This window comes from Urocitellus parryii, chromosome 8 (genome assembly GCF_045843805.1).
Source record: "Urocitellus parryii isolate mUroPar1 chromosome 8, mUroPar1.hap1, whole genome shotgun sequence".
Taxonomy (NCBI): Eukaryota; Metazoa; Chordata; class Mammalia; order Rodentia; family Sciuridae; genus Urocitellus; species Urocitellus parryii.
Window position 1 is genome coordinate 141,278,588 of NC_135538.1, and position 16,029 is coordinate 141,294,616.

The window sequence follows — 16,029 nt, forward strand, 5'->3', positions numbered from 1 at the left end:
CTGCCCAGCCTAGCTCGCCTTCTCTTCCTAGGATCCTGAAAGATAGAAAATACGAGAGGTGTGCAAGGTGATCCTCCCACCTTTAATAAGAAGAAATCAGGTGTGTGTGAGAGGGAGCGCGCACGCGAGTTGTTTAGAAATTCAGAAGCTGCAAGCTGCAGACTTGGATCGGGCGGAGCCCTGTCCTCAACTGCGGTGCTGAAATCTCTCCACCCAGAGAGCAGCAAGGGTCTGGCAGCTGTCTGCAAGTTTATAGAGATACACCCCTGCGGCTCCGCCTTTCCTCCTCGCAGCGCTCTCTAGCGCCCTTCTCCAGAAGCGGGTCACCCCCTCCCGGATAGATCCCGAAAGGAGGAGGAGGTTAAATCTAGCCTTTTTTGAATCTAGAAGAAACTGAAGCCAAGATGGGATGCAGGAATTAGAATATTTCATTTAAATTGCAAACCATTTTTATTCCTAATCGTACCTCGGTCTCCGTGGTTTTGGAGAAGGCTTAAATCGAGGCTTTTGAAGCAGCGGTTTGCTAGCAAAGTCCCCCGAGAGCCCACACTCCATTCCGGGAGAGCGTGGGAACCGTGCGGGCACTCTCAACCGCCAGCCCCACGCCCAAGTCTGATTAGGCGTGCCCACACCTAGCGTGGGGCCGATTTGCTTTGAACCTCCGCTGTGGGCTCTTGCTGTAGCTGTTGGGCGACTCGGGGAGCTGCATGGGACGTCGGAGGGGGCCCCCGATTCGCTGTCGCACCCACGCTCTTGGGGCTGCAGAGACCTGAGTCCTGGAGAAAGTCCTGGAAAGTGAATCTGGAGGCGGTGGGGGTGAGATGAACACCGGGTAGATGGAGAGGGCGGTCGAAGTTGCGCTCTGCTGCGGGAGCTCAGAAGTCCTAAGAACCCCGGAACCTCAGATTCCTTATCCATTAAATAAAGAACCGAGTGGAGTTCCGTGAGGTTTCCGTTCAAGTCACCCACATGAACGCAAATCTTAAAAAGAAATGTCTATTGGTATTGTGGAAATTCCCTTTAAAGAAATCTTTATTGATATTGTCGTGGAAACCTCGCGACAAATTCAGTTACTTCGTGGTGTCTTGGAAGGCTTTTGGGGGATTGGAGAACCCTTGCTAGGACAATGTGAGCCCTCAGGACTGAGACAAAGCCTGCTTCCGATGTGCACCCGCCTCACATCTGGCGATTCCGGCACCTGGAGGCCCCACCCCACCCCCACCCCCCAAAAAAAGAAAAGAAAAGAAATCAATTGGAGTCACTAAAGTCGCTCTTTCGCTATCCCAGGGACGGATCCTAGGCAGCGAGAGAGGATGGTCATCCGGAATTTATTCCTAGATGTCTTGTTTGCAGTCGGCTCGCTTCTAGTTCGAGCTCTAGCCAGAGCACAGACCAACCCCTCAAGGCCTACAGCTGTTAGCGGAGGATATTCCCGACCCACGTCCCTCCGAATCCCGACACTGGACCTGGGCACTTCGGAGCGCGCCCCAGGCGCAATGCCCACAGCTGCTGGGAGACCTCGCCAGGAGGGCGCTGGGTGCTGCGCCTCTTGAGGATTAATCCCTTCGTTTGACAAAAGCCTGGAAAACGAGGTGCGTTTTAAGACCAGGACCCCAAGAAGCCAAGGATCATTCGCCCACATTGTTAGCTTACCTCTGCAATCAAGGGCACCACAGGTCTGCTCAGAAAAGTCAGTCCAAGAGCAAGGCACGCTTCAGGATTGCCCGCCAACCTCCGTGGACCCGCGAAAAGTCAATTTGGGGCAGATCCTCGCCTGCTTTCCTTCTAGTTTTAAGGCCAGGCCCTCGTCCCAGGGGAAGAGGAAACGTCCTAGAAGAAGGAAGAGATTTTTTTCATCCCCACCTTCTCCTGAACGGTCTTGTCAAGGCTTCAGGATAAAATCCCTCATTCGGAGGCATCACTAAGTCTGGGTGGGAATGGGATAGATGTCTCTGCTCTTGTTCACACTTCCACCCACAAACTACCATCTCATTGACTGCGGAAGGTCCCTGTCATTCTGTTGCTTTTTTGTGTTGCGTGTTCTTTCAAAATTAAAATCAAATTATTGAGCCATAAGTAACTTAGTGAGTCCCTATTTGAAAATTGGGAGAAAATAATTAAAAGGAGGTGGGGTAGCTGGAGATATAGTTCAGTCGTAAAGCACCTATAGTTCAAACCCCTGTACCAAAAGAAAAAAATAAAAATAAAAAAAGTCATTTACCATTATCTCTGAGAATACATAGACATTAATTTCTGGTGGTAGTGCAAACATTGTTGGAATATTTCTTTCCTCCATGTTTTTGAGATGTCCCTAGAAAGTCATGATCCTTCAAAAATATGTGTTTTGTACTGACGATTGAACTCAGGGGCACTTAACCATTGAAGCACATCCCCAATCCTTTTTAATATTTTATTTAGAGACAGGGTTTCACTGCATTGCTTAAAACCTTGCTAAATTGCTGAGGTTAGCTTGGAATTCTGGATCCTCCTGCCTCACCCTCCTGAGCTGCTGGGATTACAGGCATGCACTACTGTGGTCGGCATATGTAATTTTTTTAACATTAAAAGTGAATCAATTAACTTGTAAATGGATTCTGTTGTTCAAAAAAGGGGAACTTCATAGAACCCCCACCATATTTAGTTTGTGAAGTATTAGAATATATATTCCAAGTTACCCTAAAATATGTCTGAGTAAATATATTGGTAAAAGAAGCTAACCAATGTAAAAATATAAGTAAATAAGTATTATTATTTTTTATGATGTCGTTTTTAATATCTCATGAAGATTGAATACATTGATACTATAGAGTTTTGAAGGCTGTATTTTCCCTCAAAATCTGAGAAAGGTTGGTTTTGAAGTTTTCTATTTAAAAGTAAAAAGTAAAAAAATTAATTTCATATTAAATGCATTTAAACTATATTTGATTGTTGTTTTACTATGCTTTAATTCTTTCCTGCCCTAACATTAGCATGGATTTAGGGGTTTTGTTTGTTTGTGTTTTTTATACTGGGGATTGACACCAGGAGTGCTTTATCACTGAGCTACATCCCCATTCCTTGTTTTCTCTTTCCTTTTCTTGTCTTTTATTCCTTCTCCTTCTCCTTCTCCTTTTTTTCTGTTTTAAAGAGTCTTGCTAAATTATTCATCCTCCTCAGGCTCCAGATTTACAGGATTTACAGGTGTGCCCCACCTCGCCGCAATTTACGATTTTTTAAATTCACAACTGTGCCTGTTACTAGTTTAAAATTATAAGAGTCTATTCATTCAAAATGAAAGGAACGAAACTTTAAATTTTGTAAATTTAGATTAAAACAAACAGATTCATGAAAGTGTCGTTACAACATGTTTGCCAGGAAACAGACGGGTCCATGGTTAACATACACATCGTTTTGAATAGATTGGACGTGCCAAGTCCGGGCTTAGTAACAAGGATTTTCGTTTTGTGTTTGCTTTCGTGTAGATACATTTCTTCTGTAAATATCACAACATGAAGTACAGCGGTCAGTGATAAATGCAAGTCGAGTTTTACACAAGGAATGTTTGGCGTTTTGTTTTGTTTTAGAGGAAACTCAAGTCATTTATTTTTACCGCGGTGTTCAGATCACAGGCCACCTACCCAGGGCAACTTAGCAATTAGCACGCACAGGTTAAGTAAGCGGGCAAAAAAACAAGCTGAGTGTTTGCTTTATTTTTAATTACCACCCCTCCACCAAGGTACTTTAAAATACAAAGGAACAGAAAGCACCTTTTTGTGATGCCAGGAAAGTATTCCGAATATCGGGTACAAACTGTTCCTTTGCGAAACTTTCGGTTCAGCTGTGGTCAATACACATCAAAGGACCAAAACCAGCCCCTCAGTCCGTGGACCGAGAAGAGAGAGCCTCACCCGGCGGGTAGCGCAAAGGTGACGCTCATTAGTTTGGATTTTTGCGCACACAATGTTTACCAAAGGTGTTCGCGTCTTTTGCGCGTTGATTTTCTCTTTAGGAGCGTGTGCGTGCGCTCAGGTGGCCTGGCCACGAGCGCTAGTTACTCGCTCGCGTTTCTTGAATCTCCAGCACCGGGATCTAATAGATTTCAGGAGCAGGTTCATTCAATTAGAGATCCTGGAGAAGACTCAAATCCAAGAGCCATCCTGCGCCTCAGACCCTCACCGCAGCGCTCCCAGCCGGCAGTGATCTCGGGCCACTGAACTGAGAGTGTGGAGCCGGGCGGAGCGCACCGCCCTGAGTCTTGGGTCAAGTGCGGCATAGGCTCCCAAGCGTCGGGATGCCAGCGGTGAGTGACCGACATCCGCGCACCGGGGGCGCGGGTGGAGCGGGGCCCGGGTCTCCACCGTGCTGGGCACCGCGAGGGCAGGCTGGAGATGCTCGCCCAGAGACCAGGCACTGGGTATGGTCTTAGGCTGCTGCTGGACAAATCCTTCCCGAGGCTCTTTGAACGCTTCAACCTCCTTTTGTTCTTTGGGAGTTTATTGGAAGTTTTCAGTAGAATAATGACACAGGACAGAAATCCTGTCAGTTACAGCGCCTGGGGAAGAAACTGCAGGATTCATGTTTGGAAAGCAACGCGATGTTTTTTTTTCCAGCTCCTCAGGCTGTTTCCCGAGTCCTCTTTCCCTTTTGTGCGTAGAAAGTTTCGGTTGACCTTCACCTGCTGGGCCCCAAATCTGCCTTCCGAAACGTTGAGAATATATTTGACTCCAAGAAAAAGTACGCCCCCTAAGACAGCCAGAGGGTCTTGGTGCCCCCAGAGCTCCAATTTATCAGCATTTAACTAGCATGACGGATGTTAGGGGAAAATGGCCCAGGTCTGGGTTAGGGTGTTTGACCTCACCCTATTTTTCATGTTTGTAAATGATAATACATAAAACACACTGACATTTAAAAATTTTGGTCAAATGCATAGAAGTGTACTGTTTGTCCAAACTAGATTCAGAAGACACTTTTTAAAAAAATTTTTTAAGATGCTTTTAGACCTATATTTTGTTCATTTATTTATATGAGGTGCTGAGAATCGAACCCAGTGCCTCATACATGCTAGGCAAGCGCTTTGCCACTTTACCACTGAGCCACCACCCCAGCCCCTTTAGAAGATACTTTTAAAAAATAGTTTGTTTGGGCTGGGATTGTGGTTTAGTGGTAGAGCACTCACCTAGCGTGTGTAAGGCGCTGGGTTGGATCCTCAGCACCACATAAAAAAGTAAATAAGCAAAATAAAGGTATTGTGTCCATCTACAACTAAAATAAGTAAATAAGGCTTGTTTGTATTATGCTTTTCAATTGTTGGCCTGAAGGGAGATCAGATACTGTTATTCAATGTGGCCTAACAATGTTTAAAGTCAGAATAGTGGATCAGGGATCACTTCCTGAAGAAAACAACCTACTACTAAATGTTTTGGACACTTCTTTAGTGGTGGCTGGTGCTTGATCCTTGAAATTTCAGTATAGAAGCCTCAGCATAACATTGAAAAGTTGCACATTGCCAATACAAAGTTTAAACTAAGGCTGAGCTGGAGAAGCACTTTTTATTTTAATTTACAAGTTCTGATTCTGAAAATTAATTCAAAGCCTTTAGTTTATAGTCATTAGTATAATTTAAATTTGTTATGGTCATTTATTCAAATAATGTTTGCTTCTTGTGATAGTCTGCATTTTGCTAAAGGAAGCCGGATAATATTTATTTGCAGCTCAGGAGGCTTAGACAGGAGGATCCTGAGTTCAAAGCCAGCCTCAGCAATAGTGAGGCACTGAGCAGCTCAGTGAGACCTTGTCCCTAAATAAAAAAAAGGGGGGGAGGGGGCTAGGGATGTGGCTCAGTGGTTGAATGCCCCTGAGTTCAATCCAGGTTCCCCCCACCCTCCCCCAGAAGGCCCTGTTATTCTGCTGGAACTGTTGCTCAGTGGTTGAGTGCTTATCTGGCATGGAGGTCCTGGATTTGATCCCTAGCACCACAAACAACAACAAAAAAAACAAAAATCCATGGTCTGTCTTAGGCTGCAATCTGCATCATGAGCAAACAAAAAGTTTCTATTCAAATAAACAATATAAGCCTTTATATTTAGAACTTGAAATAGAATTCTTTGAAATTGTGTGTGTGTAACATCTTTTTTATTGCACACAGAAAAATGAAGGTCCTTTGCAGTCTGTTAAGGAAGATGATAGGATCGGGAAGAACCAAGATGCTTTCTGGGTAAAGATCAAAGTTTATTTTGTATTCTTTGGTAGTTCTGATGGGTCATTAGCCCCATTCTCTCAAGCCAGAAACCCTTTTTTGTTTCTTCTTCCCTAATCTCCCATATCTATTCATTACCATGTCTAGCTGATCTTACCTCCCACTGTCCTGACACCTTAGTATAAGCCATCTTGCACCCAGGGAGCATTATTCCAGGTGAAAGTAGATAATATCAAACAAAACAAACACAGTTCCTACCCTCCTCAAGCTTACACTGGCTAAGAGAAAAAGAAACAGACCAACAAATAATCATGCAATGGTAAAGAAAAGGGCAGGGTATTGTAAATGGGGTTGTAAGGAGGCACATGGCTCACTTTAGAGAAGGTGGTCCTGAAATAGTTACCTGAGAAAGTAATACTTAGACTAAGATTCACCATGGTGAAAGTGGTAGGGAGCAGCAGTCTGGGGATCGAATTGCTAGTGCAAAGGCCCTGGGGCAATGGAGACTTTGATTTATTCTCAGACACATTAGTAGGGAAGTGGGAGAAGTTGGCGGAGATTAGATCATGTAAAGGCCTGAAGGATAAAGGGTTTTGATTAATTCTGAGTTCCGGCTAAGAGACGGTGGAGACTGAAGTAGGCGAAAGCATGGGGTTTTGAGTTGGGATCTGAGTATGAATCTCACTTGAATGATCTCCTGAAGGTCTGTAACCTCCCCCATCCTTGCTATTTCTCCAGAGGAAGACTAACTCAGGGTATTGGGGAGGTTTCAGAGGGGGAGCATTTGTGGAGTCCTTAACACATTTGGCACAAAAAAATTCGCTATGTGGTGATTTAAGAGAATATTCTATTGTGTGGGCTCAGTGTTGCACGCCTGTAATCCCCAGCAACCCAGGAAGATGGTGAGTTCAAGGCCAACCTTAGCAACCTAGAGGGGCCCTAAGCGACGTAGCAAAACTCTGTCTCAAAAAAGGGTTGGAGATATGGCTCAGTGATTAAACTCCCCTGGGTTCAATCCCAGGTACCTCCTCCCCCCCCAAAAAAAAATTGAAATGGAGTAGTTTCAAATGCTGTTTCTTTATTTAAACCTGCACTAAGAATTAGAATTTTGAATTAAATAGAGTAAAATACCTCCTTATTAAAATAGTATTGTATATTATAATTTGGACTATACAATTGGGCTGGATTTTCTTTTAAACTGTCTTTTGTAGCATAACTACTTAAGGAAATGTCTGTTATTCAAGTGAATGGTCTCCCTTGGCTAATATTCAGGCAAAAAGATAGTTTTGTATGGCAATTTGCATATTTGTCAACTTTCATTGCACATAACTTAGTTTTATTTTTCTTCTGTTATTTAAGTATTCCTAGGCTTGCATTTCTTATTAGAATTTGCAACATTTCTGAGCGTCTTTTGATATCTATAATGGAAGTGCAGTTTCCCTTAAATCTGTAGTTCTCAAGTTTTAGCAGGTGTCAGCAACCCCTAGAGCTCAGCTTGCAAGTCTCTGAGCTCTCATGGGACCCCAGGTGATGCCAATGCTTAGAGTGAACTGGGACTCACATTCTGAGACCTCTGCCTGAAGCCAATGGAAAGGTCAATCATTTAAGTGATGGTGGACTATTGAAGACAGATTTTTATTCTATATTTACCCTGCATTATTTCTTGCTGACTGATTAGTATTGATATTAGTTAGAAATATTACTATAAAACAGATGTTCTTGAGTAAAAAAAAAAGTAACTCAAACGATTACTTTTCCAGCTTCAATCACTAATTATTGACGCATCAAATAACAAAGGATTTCAGAAGATAAAAGAATTTTTTGAAGAGAAAGAGAGCTACCTTCCTCAAAAATATAATCATCTTCTGTTACACCATCTTGACAGATCAATAAATAAGGCAAGCCGGTTATTTCTTTGGGGGCCAAGATACCAATGTACAGCTACTTGCAAGAGCTTTAATTTGGTGTGATCTACTACCTAGGAACTGGATAAAAATGAATTTCAGTGTGTTTCACTGTTGCTGAAATGTATTCAGCAATTCTTCACAGATGACCCCAAGGAAAAGGAACCCTTGCTAATTCAGCAGGGACTGATCTTGAAGATAAGTGCTACACTTTTAATTTCACATGACTTTGGGTAACCTTTAGTGTGAGGGGTAGTGGGGATGGCTCAGTGGCAGGTGAGTGTGCAGAAAGTGTCTGGCTCCAGTCCTCAGCACCACAACACAGAAATTACTGTGGATTGTTAAGTTGCTGGTTAAGTTTCTGATCCTTTGAAACCAAATGTGAAAAGGAATTGGTGTCCATTCTTCTTGCTTTCCAATCAAATTAAATTCAACCCACATCTCCTGTGGTTTTTCTGGGCAGAGGACATTTCGAGTGGACAGGATCAAGTCGGACACAACCCTTCTCTTTGATAAGCCTATGCACAAGTGGCCTGTCTTCCGTTATTTTAGTGAACTTGGGGAAGATGGGATGAGTAGACATAGGCTCTAAAAATATTTTAATAGACTTTATTAACAAGGTTGGACCTAGAAAAATCATCAAACTTCCCTTTCAATAACTCACTCTGCCTGCTTTCTAAACCCCTGGATGAATCTGAAAAACAAAAACATTTGCTTTTTGGTTTTATTTAAAGTCACTCCAGTTATAAATTTTATTTTTTAAAAAAAACTTAATGAGGAGGTAACGTTACAATCACCTTAATGAGTCACACCAGGAAGGAAAGCAGAGTTCTCAATCCTCACTGCAGCTCGTTTATGGTGAGGTCTTGTAGCCCCGGGATGGTGTGCAGGAGGCAGGGAGAAGGGCAGGTGGTGCAGTGGAGGGATGATCTGGCTGGTAATAAAGGCTTGATTGTCTTCCTTGGCTCTAGGCCCTGGAATATATTAAGACCAGGTTGGGCCAAGAAGACCTGTCTCTGCCCCTTTTCTACTCTCACATACCAGTAATTATGGGGCTGCCCCTTTGGGGGGGGGAGTAACTTCTAGGCTTTACCAAATTCCTGGGGTGGGGGACTTTTAAAATGTTTGCAAGGGACTTTTAAAGACTGTTTTTATTTTGCATTTAATTCACTTAATGCCCTGATACACTGATGCATATAACAAGTAGCAGGGAAGAGTGATGTCCTAAGGGTACTTTAGAGCTTAAGCTGATTTTCTTAAGTGGGGGTGGGGGGGTTGGAGGGTAGAGGAGTGGGAGTTGAGTTGGACTATGTATCTGCTGGAGTTTCCTATTTAGATTGCCTTTCCAGAGATTAAAAACATGCTATATCAAAATCCTCATTGGATTTTAAAATCAAATAGGAATTTCCACATTACATTCAAGTTCTAGTTGGTGATGGTAATTTAATGATTAGGCACCTTCTAAAACATCTTTATTTCATGCAGGTTTTTTTTTTTTTTTGCCAAAGAGAACAGATTGATATTATCAAAAAGATTGGGATATTAGAGTCTGTACTTCAAAGCCAATTGTTTGCAGGGTCAACACAGTGTGCTTGGAAATTATTCTACTCCATCGAATTACAGGATTTCCTGTAGAGAGGAATGAATTTTGTCCTGTACCCTGAGTCCAGAAGGGTTAAGCAATTTGTCTTACCCCATGTTCCTAAGTCATTGCTCTTGTGTCTAGCTTCTGGTAATGACACAGCTGTGGGGACAGCCAGGGTACCTGCTAGACGATGTATGATCATGGCACATAAAAAGGGGTTAGCAAGTACTTCTACTCCCAGATCGATTGATAAACTAATGTATTTCCCCTGCTTCTTTGTATCTAACAATTGGGGGAAGGCTGGAAAGGAGGTATGCTTGGAGAGAGAGATGGAATGATAAAAGTATATTTAAAACCACAGAATTTTGAACATAAGGAGAAGGAAAGTATAGCTTTAACCTTGAGTCCAGCTGGAGAGGGGGACATTTTTTCCCACAGGCTGTCAGAGAGCAATTTGCTTCAGAAGGGGAATGATTTAATGTCCGTATTTGTCTCATGTGAGATAAAAAAAACTTGAAACAGGGCTGACTCTCAGACCTGGCTGTATGTCACAATCACTCAGAAAGTTTTTACAGATACTCCCTAGAGGCCCTGTCACCAAGGATTCTGATTTCTAGGGTCCGAGATAGGTTCTAGGCATTGGGATTTTCATACTGTTTTTCTGATGTGTAGCCAGAGTTGAGAACTGATTGACTTATAAAGCAGTAAAACAAGGATGCCTTGGATTCTTGTCTAATGTGCATAAAACTTCAAAGGCCCTGTGCCAAAGGTAGTGGTTCATCAAAAGCTCAGTTGCTAACTTTATATTCGTCTAATGATTTCTAGGTATGCATGTTTTTCCCCTATGAGTGATCAGTCTTAGCAAAAAATGGTCCAGAGGTGTCCTTTGCTTGGTAAAGCAAATGCATCTTACAGGAAGTTTATTTTAAATCGGACCAATGTTAGCAACTCAATGTGAAAGTGGATATATAGTCCTATAGGGGGGGAAAAAAAACCTTCAGTTACCTTTTGTCAAAAGCTTTTAGCTATCAAGGCCTGAGGCACAGTTACTGTAACCTTGAGTACTGCAGGGGCACTTCCTAAATTGTACATCTTCTCTTTTTTTAACTACAATGCTGGGGATTGAACTCAGGGTCTCTTTCACGCTAGGCAAGCGCTCTACCACTGAGCCAAGTCCCCAGCCCTGCACATTTTCTTTGATAGTTTTCTACAGCTTCTCAGATCCACAAGATGTTCCTCTGGGTGGGGGAGGTTCATTCATCTCTTAAACTTTCCTCACAAACCCCTTTATGTGAATTTCTGGCCTGGATCCTGGCCAAGTCTGTCCTGCTGAGCTCAGATAACTTATAGTAGTCATGTAGCCGTTGGACACCATTCTGATGTTCTACGTGGGGGGCCTCGGAGCCAGGCCTGAGTTACTAGGTATGAGCAAAGGTCTTTAGGATGATTTTGCTCAAGTGAGGGAATTATCTTGTGAAGTTTTATGGCACCGGCAGTAGGTATTCAGTCTCACCGGGTTCCATCTGTGTTTCTTCCCATGTACCTGGTTTCCTGGTTTGAGAGAACAGTGGGATTTCTGACCATAGAAGATGTAGCCTCGGATGTTTCACTCACTGACGTCTTAGAGGACTTCTTTGACACTGTGCTGGTAAGAGTGGACAGATGCTTCATGGAGCAGATGCCACGGGTACTGGGCAGGAAACTGATGATGACTCTTGGCTTTTTATAAGATATGTGTTTAATGAAAAGACTCCCATGTTTTAGAACATTACGTGAAATAGTAACAAACATTAATATGCGACCAATAGTATAGAAAACTGATTTATTTTTACACATACAACTATATTATCCACCAGATGAAAGATGATATGCTCTTTTTAATAAAGTGAAGCTCCAATAGATTTTCTTGGAGAATTTTCTTTTGGGTTTAAAGCTGACTCTTGCCTATTAGGAAATATTAGCACTTATTAATGTTACAGTGTATAATGCCATTTTAGAATATGAGCTGTACCTTTTTTTTTTTTTTTTCCCCAGATTATTTCCAGGAGTAGTAGTGAAGGTAAGTAGGTTTTTGGCTACTAATATTTTGGTAAAGAGAAAATGTTTAAATGATATGAGTGATAAAATATTTAAATGATATATGAAGCAATAACTTTATATTTGAATTTATGGGCTACTTTATGGTAGTCAGATTTTGATGCCAGCATACATTTTGTTATAGAGGATGTCTGTGTTGGCCCGAGATGTTTTTATGTGGCTGCTGCTGTCACGTTTGGCTATTTTCCTCTACGTAGGCAATGGAAGGTCGTTCTTGTCATTCCAAACCAGCAAAAGTTTAGTGCTATGATTTGAATGTGGTTTGTCTCCCAGGGTTCACAAATTGGCAACTTGGTCCCTACCATGCTTGGTCCCCATTGTGGCAGTAATGAGAAGTGGTAGATCTTTTTTTTTTTTTTTTAAACCTTTATTTTGCTTATTTTTATGTGTTGCTGAGGCTCAAACCCAGCGCCTTGCATGAGTCAGGAGAGTGCTCTACCACTGAGCCACAACCCCAGCCCCAGAGAAGCAGTGGATCTTTAAGAGGTAGGCAGGGCACAGCTCTCATGAAGGCAGCAATGCAGGTCTTGGGGTTTGGATTCATTCCTGTGAGAAAGGGTCTTTACTAGAGTTTGGCTTTTGGGTATTAATTGATTGCTTCCTGTCTGGCCATGTGACCTCTTCTGCAAGTCTACTCCATCATTGTGATGACGTCTACCAGGAGGTCCCCACCAGAGCTAAGCAGAAGATGGCATCATGTTCTTGAACCTCCAGACTCAGAATTGAAGAAACTTCTTTTCTTTGAAAGTACCCAGCCTCAGGGATTTTCATTATAGCAACAGAAAGTGGACTAGACACAAACTGGCTAAAGGGACCAGTTTATGGAGTCACATGACCCTTGGAATATAAACTCTTTGCCAAGGGGACGAAACACTGTAGATGGCTGCATTAATCTTCTCTGTGGCTGCCATAACAAGATACCAAAAACTGGGTGGCTTAAGCATTTACTTCTCAGTTCTTATTTCTCCCAGTTCTGGGGTGTGAAGCTGAGATTGGGGTGCCAGCAGAGTGGGGCTCTGGGGGAACTCTTCCTGTCTTGCTTTGTCCTCACATGGTGAGAGACGGATTTTTCTCTGGTGTCCCATCAGGGTGCTAGTTCCTCATGAGGGTCCCACCCTTAGGGCCTTATCTAGCCTACCCCAAGTCCCCCTCGCAAATGCCTTCTCACTGGGGGTAAAGGTTCAAAATAGGAATTTGGGGAGTGGAAGTGGCAGGTTTTCACATGTAGTGGCTGACGGGTGTCTTGCATGAATGTCTGGGCTCTGCGGAGTTGGCCTGATCCTCTCTGAAGTAGAAAGTGTCTTCACTGACCTCGTTCCCAGTCCTTCTGACATTGATAGTTAATGGTTCTTTCCCATTGATCTTCGGTTTATCACACGTGTTCTGTTTTTGTGATTGCTTTGTGTTTTGATGTATGGATTGTTTTCTTTCTCAGTTTGTTCCTCCTCCTGATGTCAATGATTTACAATGTTTGCTTCTTCCCCACTGTCTACTTTTATGCCCATATTCTGCTCTGTCCTGTGCTGCATTCTGGAGTTCTCTCTCCATTCCGGCTCCAGCTGCTACAATATATTTTGAAGAGCATTATGGTGTGTGGTTGGAGCATGGTCAGGGCTTTAGATCACTTGAGGATGTCTCTTTGTTTCCCAGGATTGAACCCAGGGCTGCTTAACCACTGAACCACGTCTCCAGCCCTTTTTATTTTCTATTTCAAGATAAGGTCTCATGAAGTAGCTCCGGGCCTTGCCGAGTTGCTGAGGCCGGCCTTGCACTGGTGACCTTGAGGATGTCTTTCTGGCTTCTGTACAATACTCTGACTCTGCAGGCTGTCCTCCTTATAACCCATTTTTGTGGTCTTCTGATATTGAGTTGCGAGTTCGAATGCATATGTCCACAAACCACAACTGTTTTGCATGGTTCTTGGTGAGATTTGAAATCTTTAGCTCAGGAAAGTTTGTTCTTTGATAATATTTATCAGAGTTGCTCATCTTTGGCACTATTGAAGTTTTAAGCCAGATTTTTCTTTGTTTTGGGGTGCTTGTTATGGTTTGTGAGGTGTCCCCAGAAGCTCATGTGTGGGACAACATGAGAAGGTACAGAGGGGAAATGATTAGGTTGGGAGAGCCTTAATGTAATCGGTGAATCAATCTCTGATGGGATTAATTGGTAGCTGGAGGAGGTGGGGCATTGGGGGCGTGGCTTTGGGTATATATTTGTTATCTTGAAATCGGAGTCTCTGGGCTTCTGCTCATCATGTGAGCTGCTTCCCTCTGCCACTCTCTTCTGCCAGGATGTCCTGCCTCACCTCAAACCCTGGGGAATGGAGTCTGCTGTGTGCGGACTGTGAAACAACGAGCCTCCAAATCAACTTTTCCTTTACAATCGTGCTGGTCGGGTCTTTTAGTCACAGCAGTGAAAAAGCCGACTTGAACTGTGTTCAGTGCATCCCAAGATGTTAGGCAGTACCCCTGGCCTCTACCCACCAGATGCCAGTGGCAATCCACTCCCGAATCGAGACAACCCAAATGGATCTCCAGACTTTGGAGTATCTTCTGGGGGACAACCCCCCCACCACACACACACACCTCTAGTTGAGAACCACTGAAATTGGGTGCTCTCGGGGCATGAAACAATATGTAGTTCAAACACGCTTAAGTAAAAACTTATTGGCTCAAGGAACTTTAAAAACATGAGAGGCAGGAAGCTCCAGGGCAGCTTGGTGGGGGCTCTGCTCCACTTCTCTGCAGTTCTTTCAGGACTGCCTTCCTCACTGCTCTGTGTTTTCAAGTTGTTTTCCCGGGGAGTGGTTTTGAAGAATGGCTATCAGCAACTGGGGCTCCATGCCCCTGATTCACATCTAGGAGAAGAACTGTTGGCTGTCCCCAGACAGCAAACAAAAGACCTAACTTGGCTCTCAAGGGATGCTAATGCTCCCCAAGAGAACCAATCGCTCAAAAGAAGAATAGGATGCTGTATACTCTCAACCAATCAGGATTCACTCCCGCCATGGTCAGTCCCGCCCAAATGATGATGTGAAAGCCCATTAATTGCCTTTTCTGTTTCCCCATTTGTAAGATCATCTATTTTTCATCTTTTTTTTTTTTTTTTTGTCTTCCTATGCCTCACCTTCTCATTCATTTTTTTCCCCTCTGAATTTTATATATTTTCAAGTTTTTCTTGGAGGCCACTACTTCAGTTCTGCTCTCCTTGCCTCTGCTGTAGGCTGGATTCTGCCATCCGGTGTCTCCCCCTGCACACCCACGGGCGGTGGCGATCTGCTTCTGCTCTTGGGTCCGTTCCTCACTCGGTGCGTTTGGTTTGGCGCAGTCCTGTTTCCTTGGGGGTTCTTGCCTACTGCGTCTGCTAGTCATAGGGTGTGAAATGGGCAGGATGGAGCAAACGGGCCATGTCTCACCCGCCCTCTCTTCCGGTGTCATCTCTGGAAGTACCTGCAGAGTCCCTGGGGCCTGTTTGCTGCATGGTCTCAGTTCCTGGGATCTGGTAATTCTGCTTCCTCCTTCAGCCCTCGGGAATGGGGATAGGAGGATGGTGACCTCCTGCTGGTATTAATCTCTGGGTGGCCACATTGGTCCCACTTTGGTTTCTCAGTTCTTCCTACTCTTCATAACTAATTCCCTCTAGCAAATTCTCTGGGATTGAAAGGTCTAGAATGGCTTTGATTTTTTTTTTTTTTTTTTTTTTTTTTTTTATTCACAGTTAATTCTGTTTACTTCTGTTTTCATTTTGGACTACTGCTTTCTCTCCTCAATCAAATCAAATTTCTTGTACAATTCACCTTTGTGTGTGTGTGTGTGTGTGTGTGTGTGTGGGCAGGATGAGTTGGATGTTTCTTAAATTTTTGTTTCCAGAGTTTTCCAAAAAGTCACAAAACTTTTCTGCTGTCTCTTAACTAGCCAAGCTCCTCTTTTCCCTTTTCATAGGGCCATATAATGTTACTTTTCTCTTGATGCTCTTAAAGTGACAATGTGGAATGGTACCTGGTATTTGCTAACAGGCTACATAGACACCTTTAGAATCTTACACTGTCTGGCTGGGCTCTGTTAGAAGTGTTCCTTTGGATTTTAAGCTGGTAGGCTCAGACTCTAGCCACGTTTCTTCCTACTGATGCAGTTTGCTTGGGTTGAGGAGAGGTCTTTTATATTTCTACTTCCTGGTTTGGATTCCCATAACTTCAGGAGCTACTTGGGTTGAAAAGGATACATTTTGTAATAATCCACATATTAAATACACATTTGGACATGTGAGTT

General features: G+C 43.3%; 1 protein-coding gene across 1 annotated transcript in view; it reads left to right on the forward strand.

Annotated features, from left to right (window-relative positions):
* Positions 1-4,270: 4,270 nt before the first annotated feature.
* Sycp2l (synaptonemal complex protein 2 like) overlaps positions 4,271-16,029 on the forward strand; it is an 89,880-nt gene continuing 78,121 nt past the window's right edge. Inside the window, 6 exon segments of the mRNA XM_077801552.1 lie at positions 4,271-4,393; positions 6,125-6,193; positions 7,936-8,073; positions 8,158-8,277; positions 11,208-11,312; positions 11,699-11,723. Coding sequence (XP_077657678.1) covers positions 4,271-4,393; positions 6,125-6,193; positions 7,936-8,073; positions 8,158-8,277; positions 11,208-11,312; positions 11,699-11,723 — 580 coding nt within the window.